The sequence below is a fragment of the Montipora capricornis genome, chromosome 2 (assembly GCF_036669925.1).
Source record: "Montipora capricornis isolate CH-2021 chromosome 2, ASM3666992v2, whole genome shotgun sequence".
NCBI lineage: Eukaryota > Metazoa > Cnidaria > Anthozoa > Scleractinia > Acroporidae > Montipora > Montipora capricornis.
In genome coordinates this window covers 27672257-27682256 of record NC_090884.1, presented here as the reverse complement: position 1 = coordinate 27682256, position 10000 = coordinate 27672257, and the positions used below count along the sequence as shown (strand labels likewise).

The 10000-nt window shown below is 40.7% G+C and overlaps 1 protein-coding gene across 1 annotated transcript in view; it reads right to left on the bottom strand.

The window, feature by feature from the left end:
• LOC138039238 (laminin subunit beta-1-like) overlaps nt 1–10000 on the bottom strand; it is a 73804-nt gene that overhangs the window by 8972 nt on the left and 54832 nt on the right. Inside the window, exons 51-56 of the mRNA XM_068885443.1 lie at nt 9144–9323; nt 8617–8856; nt 6590–6791; nt 4834–4989; nt 3733–3815; nt 3270–3370 (exon numbers count right to left, since the gene is read on the bottom strand). Coding sequence (XP_068741544.1) covers nt 3270–3370; nt 3733–3815; nt 4834–4989; nt 6590–6791; nt 8617–8856; nt 9144–9323 — 962 coding nt within the window. The remainder of the gene's footprint in view (nt 1–3269; nt 3371–3732; nt 3816–4833; nt 4990–6589; nt 6792–8616; nt 8857–9143; nt 9324–10000) is intronic.

Here is a 10000-nt window from a genome sequence, read left to right as displayed (position 1 = left end):
AAAATCCGACAACTTAATTCTGGACTGTTTGACCATTTACACCAAACCAAGACTCTAAAACTTCAACAATTAATAGGTCCGCAAATTACCGACGACACTACATTGCATAGCCATAATACCGTAATTACAATTCCAGAAAACCTTCCGCTTACTGACTCAGAGAAATCTGTTCTCAGTAAGGGCCTAAATTTTGTCCCTATTACCAAACGCACCAACGAATTTTCTATTAAGCAAGATGTCGAAAAATTCCTTCGCCGCGTTCAGTTAAAAGCCTTTTTTCACGACAAAGAGCATGATTCGGACACTTCTAATAAAGATATTTTTGAAACACTTCTAGTTCGCAAATCCAAATGGACTCCCCCAGAGGGACAATTTGCCTCTTTAGATTTTTTCACCAAAAAATGCCGTCACGACATTCACAAACTTAAATTCAATCGCAACACTAAATTTTCCAACCTTTCCTCGGAAGAGTGGGCGGCGCTTAAAAATCTTAGTAAACGCAACGACATAGTTGTCAAATCGGCCGACAAAGGCGGCGCGGTAGTTGTTTGGCGGTCCGACCTTTACCAAAAAGAAGCTTTGCGGCAACTTTCGGATACCTCGTTTTATGCCAAAATCCCTAAAGATCTCACTTCCAACAATCAAAAACTTGTCAAAGACACCATTCAAAATCTTATAGTTAATCAAGAATTACCGGACACTGCCACTAATCTCATCATCAACACCCCTAGAACTTCGTGCATTTACTTCTTGCCTAAAATTCACAAACCCAACAACCCAGGTCGCCCTATCGTTTCTGCCTGTAGTTGCCCCACCGAACTCATTTCTAGCTACTTAGACAGGATTATGACGCCTATCGTCAAATCTTTGCCATCATACATTAAAGACAGTACACACGCACTACAAATTTTCCGCGATTTCAATTTCTCCGGCCAAGACAAACTTATTTTCACCATGGACATTACATCTCTATACACAGTCATTCCTAATAGCGAGGGTCTTCAAGCACTTAAACACTTTTTCGATCAACGCACTGTCAAAGAACCTAGCTCGGAAACGCTCCTCCGCCTTGCCGAATTAGTTTTAACGCTTAATTGTTTTTCATTCGCCGGCAACTATTACAAACAAATTAATGGTGTAGCGATGGGCACAAGAATGGGACCTAGCTATGCCAATCTTTTTGTAGGATATGTTGAACACCAATTTTTTAGTCAGTACAACGGCCCCAAACCTGAACTCTACGGCCGTTACATCGACGACTGCATCGGCGCTATTTCATCCAGCAGAGAAGAACTCGATCAATTTATAACCTCCGTCAACTCTTTTCATCCGGCTCTTAAATATACCTGGGAAATTTCGGAAACTTCATTGGCTTTTCTAGATATCAACGTTTCTATTAGAGGCAACGTGCTATGTACTAGTGTGCACTACAAACCTACTGATTCACACAGTTATTTGTTGTATTCATCGTCACATCCATCACATGTCAAGAACTCCATCCCTTATTCTCAATTTCTTAGACTTCGACGTCTATGTAGTGATGACTCCGATTTTTCCAGCAAATCAGAGGAGATGTGCCAGTTCTTCGAAAAACGTGGCTATCCTGTCTCTGTGGTCAAAGCGGGCCATCATCGCGCCCAACAATTTGATCGACAGTCATCACTACAAACGTCACAAAAAGATAAGAATGACAGAATTCCATTCACCCTCACTTTCCATCCTCATAATCACGCAGTCAAAAGCATCATTCTTAGTAATTTTAAATTACTCCAAAATGATCCCGAGACTGGTAGAATCTTTTCGCAACCTCCACTTATTTCATTCAAACGCGACAAAAACGTAGGCAACTTTTTAGTTAGAAGCGCGCTCAAAACTAACGAGCAACCCGGCACTTTCAAATGCGCGCGCTCACGATGCAAAACTTGTCTTTTCATTGTTAACACTAGCAAGATATCGGGACCTAAGCGATCTGTTAAGATCACCGATCGTTTCACATGTACCTCCGCAAATGTCATTTATTGCATAACCTGCACGTTATGCAATAAATTATACATTGGTGAGACAGGTAGACGACTAGGTGACCGATTCCGCGAACACCTTCGCGATGTTGAGAAGAATGACAAGTATGCATCCAAGCCAGTCGCTCGCCATTTTAATCTGCCTAACCACTCCAAAAAACACATGGCTATCTGCGGCCTTTCCCTACATCTAGGTACGACGGAAAGCCGCAAGAATCTGGAACAAAAATTCATCTTTCAAATCGGCACCCTTAATCCTCACGGTATTAACGAACGCTTTTCATTTAACTAATATATTCCTATTTTTCACGTTGCCATGTTACCACCAATAGCGTAGCTCCTACTCTACTATAAAAACTACACGTAACCCATAATCCCTCGATTCGCTCTGACGAAGGGCTAACGCTCGAAACGTCAGCTTTTAGAATCTCTGTACGGTGGCAAATTCACATTATCAACTCCGTTGAAAAACCAAATTTTTGTATACTACCGAGTAGCCTAGTTTCCATATATGCGCAAACAGTTTGCGTAAATAGAAACGCCTTTTACATCCACCCCCGACCAATCGCTGCTGATGATCGCAAACAAGACGGAAGACATTCCGTCTTGTTTGCGACGAGTAGCAACGCAAAAGCGAGGAACAAAGACATGGAGACACAATCGTCTGTTTCCGATTGTTAGCGATCTTTGTGCAAGTGATACGTTTTGACGAATCAGTGGCAAGTATAGGTAATAAAAATGGCGTCCGAGTACGATTCTGGCAATGAGGATACTCCTCAAAACAGTGTGCATTTAATAAATATCATGCATGAAGAAATACCCCGCCAAATATACCTGTAATAAGATTCTTGATCATGAAGAGCCAGTTCCTGCACTAGTTTTGATACTGGCTATGCTGCTGTCGTTGCTGCTGCTCGAAAATGTATCGAACCCAGACTCGGCGACGTCTCTTGACAATTCTTTTCTGTCTTCTTTGTCACAACAACTCCAACAGAAGAAGAAGTTGAGCACGACACAAAAACCTTATGTTTACCAGTGCCATCTTTTATTTTCGCGCCTTTTTTTACGATTTCACGAGATCAAGTTGCGTAAAGCAATATGGAAAACACAATCGCAAAATGTGATGGGGGTTAGCGATCGAGCCATCGCAAACTGTTTGCGACCTTGTTATGTGTGCATGGAAACTAGGCTTTTACGCGTTCGTTCATCCACCTGATAAATACACGATTTATCTGCCACAAAAATTCTTACCGTAAATGATGTAACCATCACCGCCAAAGCCAGCTTGTGATTGTACCTCTCGGTAGCATGGCTTGTAACTGTAGCTTGAAGTATAGGCGTCCCTATCGATCCTACAAATGTTTATGTACAAAACATTGTCAAAGGAACTTCGATGCTTCGAACCGTAACTTGAAAGACATCAAAATGCTAGTACAAATGATCGTAGTTACTTTATGCTTAGGTTTAAATGTATTGCTTTTTATGTATAAAATGAAAGCCGTTATTTATAAGACAACAACAACAACAACCAACTTTATTTTACGAGGGTGAGCACGTAACATCTAAGGCTGATAAACTTGTGGCCCTCCAATAAAATGTTCTCGATGAAAATTGTCAATAATTGAAATATTGAATTGGAATCTCGTTACATAAAAGATTATGAGAACATACTGATCAAAATGTTTGTTCTAGATGCAACGATCTATTGGCATACCTGGGGTTGAAGATCTCGGAATCAGAGTCGGCGCTTTGAATTTGTAGAAGACCAAGACACCCAATGAAACCGGCCGCCTTGCTCTATTCGAAAGAAACACAGAAAGAGTATCAGTAACACCTGGCTAGCGAGGGGTCAACAGGAGCTGCGTAGCGGGTAAAATAAAGTGAAACAGGGCTCATGATGATGTAAAACAAAAGAAGAAGGGATGCTGCTGTTTTGACTCTACCCACCTTGTATGGTGCGAATAGTGAAAAGTCGGCATGATTAGCTTTAAATCGTCTTTGAAAATGTAGCAGACGACAGATAAATTTGGGGGAGAAGACTGGGAGTGACAGCACGAATAATGGCTGCTAATAGACCACCGCTAACAGCCGTGGATTGGTCAATAGAGGTAGCAGACGTTAATTTCGGTTTCCATTTAAGAGCCCATTTCTCGAAAGTCCCGAACACATTTTTGGGCCGAAACTGCATTATACTGGTTTTTTCAAACATGTTATCATAACACCAAGTATTTGATAACTGAAAATCTCTCGGTTCTCAAGATACTAAGGGATAGTCTTCACGCTTGGGAGAATGTGAACTAATTAAAGTGGTGGCATTTCTGTTAATTAAACTATTCAGTATTAAGAAGAGGATACTGTCTTCAGTTTACTCAGGTAAGGGTCAAAGGTGAACAACTAGCTTATGGCTAGCAATAACCAGTAACAAATGAACTGCATCCAAAAATATACTTGCAACAGCCTTACTTTCGCTGGCTTGTCATCTACCAGTCGCCTGTACTCTTTCCTTACTGGAGTCAACCTTCAGTCGCCTGATTAACCGAATATCTTAAAAAGGACAATCGCATGATCGAAAACAGGGACAAGTGTGTCTTGGTTTACTATTTGTTGACACGGTCCGGTTGAAGACTGGCTGTGAAATGGAGTGACTGGGAAACAAAAATGAATCGCTACAATACTTACGTGCTCGCTTCTATTTCACGATAAAATTACAATAACTGATTATTATAAAACATCTCCAAAAATCCTTTCAAAAATGCATGCTGAGTGGTATCAGCGAGTTTACTAGCGGTATCCTTTCTTTTGTTTGTTTTATTACCTCAAGTGCGGACATGTTGATTCCCGGGGGTACACCTCCATAGAAGAAAGGACTATTAATGACCAAATCAGTGTTTTCGTCTCCCACGCGCGCATTACTGTAATCTTTGTTCGATACCAACATCGCACTGAACTGGTAGATTCTCAAGAGATCGCACTAAAAAAGGAAAGAAAATGCTAACGCTAAGTTTTATCATTCATTCACAAAGCTTTTTGTGTGTACAGCGATACTCACCGTTACGTCACTTATTGTCATTAATGTTCCAACCAGAAATCTATTGACTGTCGAAACTGTTCTGTGGTTGGCAAAATTTAAATAACAAAAGATTTGTGTATAAACAGTGAGGTCTCCTATACTGTGGTCATCTTACTAACGAGGAAGAACAAACCATTCTAACCAAATGCGTACGCGCTTGCATTAGTTGCTCAAGATTTGCTTCTAGAAAGGAGGGGGGAGGGGGGGGGGGGTTATTGTCGTTCCCGTCCTCCTCCTACAAAAGTATTAAAAGCAAACAACCATTGACCACTTTGAGGTTGCGTGGGAGACAGGACCGAGAGTCCTATTGAATTGCACCGTGGGACTGTTTTTGGGGAAGAGCCACTGTTTATGTATTCGTTTATTCTGCAAAGCAAAAAAGACCTTCGTATATTCTTGTACGATAACAATTAACTTCGGGTCAAATCGTTACGTCGTTAAAGGGGAACTGAAGGCAAAAAAAATAAGCATTTTTTAATTACACTTCTGACCATGTACAATAATGTTTTCAACATTTTTTCAGGCATATCCGTCGTTTTTCCACCTAAAAAAATGTTTTCATTCCGATTTTGGGCCATCAGGATTGCGGCTCAGAATGGAGGAGTCAGCGGTCATTTTTTGCAGCTTATGACGTATGATATGGGGAAGACATGCGAGAGCGCCCCATATAGAAGCAGTGTTTTTGACTGATGTTTGTAGTGAATATTGAGTCCGCGAAGAAACAGCAAAACAACGAAGAAAACATCCACAGCAGCACTTATTTCTCTTGATTACGAAATCTCTGTTCCCCGTATCATACGTCACATCAGAGTGCTGATTTAGTTTTTTACCCCGCACTGAAAAAGCAGAAACAGCGGGAAAAGCCCAACTTCGAACGTAACTTTCTCGCAAAAAAGGAAAAAGAGAAGAAATAACCCCACACACTTAACTTTACTTATTTTAGGCTTTCCAAAAACAATGTTGGAAAAATTGCTGATTTTGGCCTTCAGTTCTCCTTTAAAAAGTAAGCGTCGTTCGTACCACGGTCTCGCTGACCTTTTGATTAAATCGTTTCGTTTTCCGAACAATTTTGCACCTTGGCAAGCGAACCATCGTTTTAAATTGCCATTGTACAATATTCTGATGGTTTAGGAAGCTCATCTCCTGGTCCGCGCATGCAACGATGCAAATGTGTCCTCCAAAACAGTCCCACAATGCAATTCAACAAGGCTCTCGACACTGTCTCCCGCGCAACCTCAAAGTGGCCATTACAGCCAGTCTGGGACACACAGAGCAGGAAATTCGACAATGTTTGGAGTGCTGGTAGTTGGAAGTGACATTGATCTGCATGTCACGAAATGTCCTAAGATGTTTAAACTCCATTACAGTTTGTGTTTGACATGCGGTTACTGTTGGAAATCGCCTTTTCAGAATTAACTCGCTAGCCGTACAGCACTACAAAGGCCGTGTTGAAAGTTGAATCGGTGTTACTGCGAGGCTTACATTGCATGCAGTACCGTACCTTGTACTCGATCCCTCCATCAGAATAATTGCTGAATTTGCTCGCCACCCTAACTGTCCCAGCTCCAGAATTCTGTTTGAAGATAAGTCGCCCATTGACCAGCTCCAAACTGATGAAATGATTGGGAGCATGCACGTTATCAGCGGCATACAGCAAAACTCCATTAGGAACGAGTGAGCGGAATGTTACGGAGATCACAAACCTGAAACAAAACATAACGTTCAGTTACGGTGTTACTAGTATCTGCAGATCTGCGCAAGCTTTAATTCTTTCTGTGAGCATGTGTTACAGTGGTTTGTGATTCCAAAGCGCGCGAGGCAGGAGACAGCGAAACGCGTTAAAGAGGAAACATTCACTTGCTCAATATAGGATAAAGATTTTGTTTACTAATATTCTTTTGCTTACTAACGGAATACACGCGACGATATATTAACCGGCAGAGATAGAACTTTCGGACTTTCATGGTCAAGGTAAAAGTTTTTTCAACGGTTTGAAATCTTAGAAAAATACTAGGAACGGTGTGAAAATCAATGAAACGTAATTGGGGGGAAAAACCTCCTTTTCCCACGTTTATCATCTGCAACAATTTAGGCTTTTTAGATAGGCATAGTATAGTAGTTTTTTTTCCAACTTTTTTGTAATTTCTGGCAACCATATTTGCTAAATCATCGTGTAAGGACGTACGCGACGAATTGTTATAAATGGCCCATTAAAACTATCCTTTTTGTTTTAGGGTCTAAATTGAAACAGTCTGGAGGTGAACAAAAAGGCGCAAGTTTTGGTTAAACGTTTAAGAATAAAAATCAGCGATATCACGGGGTTTAAGTCTTTTTTTTTCAAACCTCTTTCATTCATATACATATTTAACAATTATTCCATGAGCGCGCGTTGGATATGAGATGATAGATAGCCAAATAAAAATAAAAAGGCCCAAAAAATCACGCATATGCTTGCCATGTTTGTAGATCATGGTATAATGGCTCATAACCCATGATGGCTTAGTCAATCAAAACTCTCGAATTGCATTATCCAATGATCCAGTTTTTAATAAATATATATATGTATATATATCTATTTAGTAATTTAATTAGCTTGATATAATGACCACATGGGGTCAACGAAACATTGCTCTAAAACCTTCATATCGCTGCATATATATGGTTTTTATTCTCAAACAAAAAAAGCCATCGAGAAACAAGACAAAGTAGCTGCGATCCTTAATGAGCGATGTCTTCGTAAACGTTAAAAAGTGAAAGGCTTATATTTTTTGCTATACCTGCCTTCAGATATTTGTAGGAGGAACTGATCATTTTGGGCTGCCATCATAAGATATAATGAAAATTGTGGAAAAGCCTTTCACAATCAAGCACATAATACTCGTCCTCTTCGATCTGGTTCAAACTGGTAAAAAATCATAGATGACCACCTGTATCATTTTGGAAGGCTTCACTCGTTGACCAACGCGAAAACATCTGGTGATGACAATCCAAAGTGGTTACCGCGTTTTACCCAAAAACGGGTGCAAAAATGTTCACTATAGAAACTGCCGCCTTAACATAAACCAATTTCGTTTTAAACAGAGATCCCAATAGAATATGAGAAATATGAAATCAAAGGTGATGAACTCAAAGCGACCACCTCCCAAATGGCTTGACACAGAAGCTCAGTTGGTAGATCATTGCACTGGTAACGCATTGTCGGTAGATAATGGGTTCAAATCCGGTTTACGCTTTATTTTTCAGGCTTTCATTTGTTGATGCAAAAGTAGCGCTCATAACCGTAATATTTTAAAACAGAACACGAGAAAAGGTGCTGATAGAAAAAATACATCGACTAAAACTTAATTTGCCTAGTTCTGTGTAGTACATAGCGGTTACTCCACGAAGCGCGTCGCCGTCATGTCACCGAGACGGATTGGAGCACAAGGCAAAGGCTGTATACTTTTTCAGGGTCAGAGACAGCCATATTAGGATTATGGAAGTCACTCACTCACTCAACCACCAGAAAAAAAAAAGGAGGCCACTCACCGCTCTTTGGTGTAGTCCAAAACTTCACGGGTCACATTAAATGCGATGTACTCGGAGCCTTGTAACCGAGCGGTGTCTTCGCTGGTTCTGTTCTGCAAGGAGGGGTATGGAACACCACAGGTCGGGGGTGGTAGCGTCGGAGGAGGGGTAGTGGGCTTATCTGTAGGTACAACGCTTCGCTCAGGCGGAACCCCAGCTAAAGACACATAACGGCTTCGTCCAGAGAAGATATTAACGGCCCTGAAGAAAACAGAAATTGCAATGTATTACACAGAACTTATGCAGCAACACGTCACCACACGTAATAACATGACAAGTGACCCTCCAACGAAATCAACTTGAAAAGATGTATTTTTCAACTTGCCTGGCCAATCAATTAATGATATCATAATGTAAGCGTCTGCAACTTGGAGACAAATTTGTAACCCATCACATTTGTTAAAATAAGTAGAAGGTAATTACACAAAAATGAACTCGAATCTACCCGCTTGCAGCGAATGAATGTTTGAACCAGCGTAACAACTTACTCATCGTTTAGCCTTATATCCTTCATGTCTCCTTTAAATGACCTGATAACCGGGAATGGCCTGGGTATGATTACGGATTCATCAACGCCTCCAATCCAGAGGTTGTTGCTGAGGAACATTGGGCCCGAGGGAAAGCCTTCCGGTATTGTCAGGGCAACGCCATCGAGATAAACATGCGGGCTAAAGGGAAAAAATAACACGTCACAAACAGTCAGGAAAAAATTAAATGCACTATACCCTCATCTTTCTCGAGCAATAAAAAGAGATTTTTTTCGTGTCCCGGAAATAAACAGCAAATAAATGTTATCCGTCCACTGTATCCAAATAAAACTCGAATTCGGCAATGTTTTGAAGGAACGGAGAAAACCGGAGGCATGGGTAGAGACGAGAGCCAAAATCAACCCAGAGATGACTTCGTATCATGGGAATCTACTGACCTGGATCATAGAGATTCAGATTCTAGTGCTTCCGATTAGTTAAGCCGATCCTCTCTTACACAGTTATGTTTACAGTGAGTGGTCACCCTTATTGTTTTTCGAACTTTAAGTGTCTCTTGTTTGTCCTTTGAACGAGGCATTGAATCAATATATGGAAAAAACAACAAACCAACCAACTAAATTTAAACAAAGAAAACCGATTTAGAGTTTGTTTTACAAGACCCTTCCTGACCGAAAAAGGTTTGAAACAAATCGACAATTTCTAACTGGAAAATAGGATGGTCACTGTCTATAGGTGGTTTCCACGTGACGTCACAGCAGCCATGTTGGTGCAAAGAACAATAGAGAAAAGAGTCTCTTGGGAATTTGACTCTATTACTATGCAAAACATGAGCCATAATTTGCTATTGTTTTATGCAC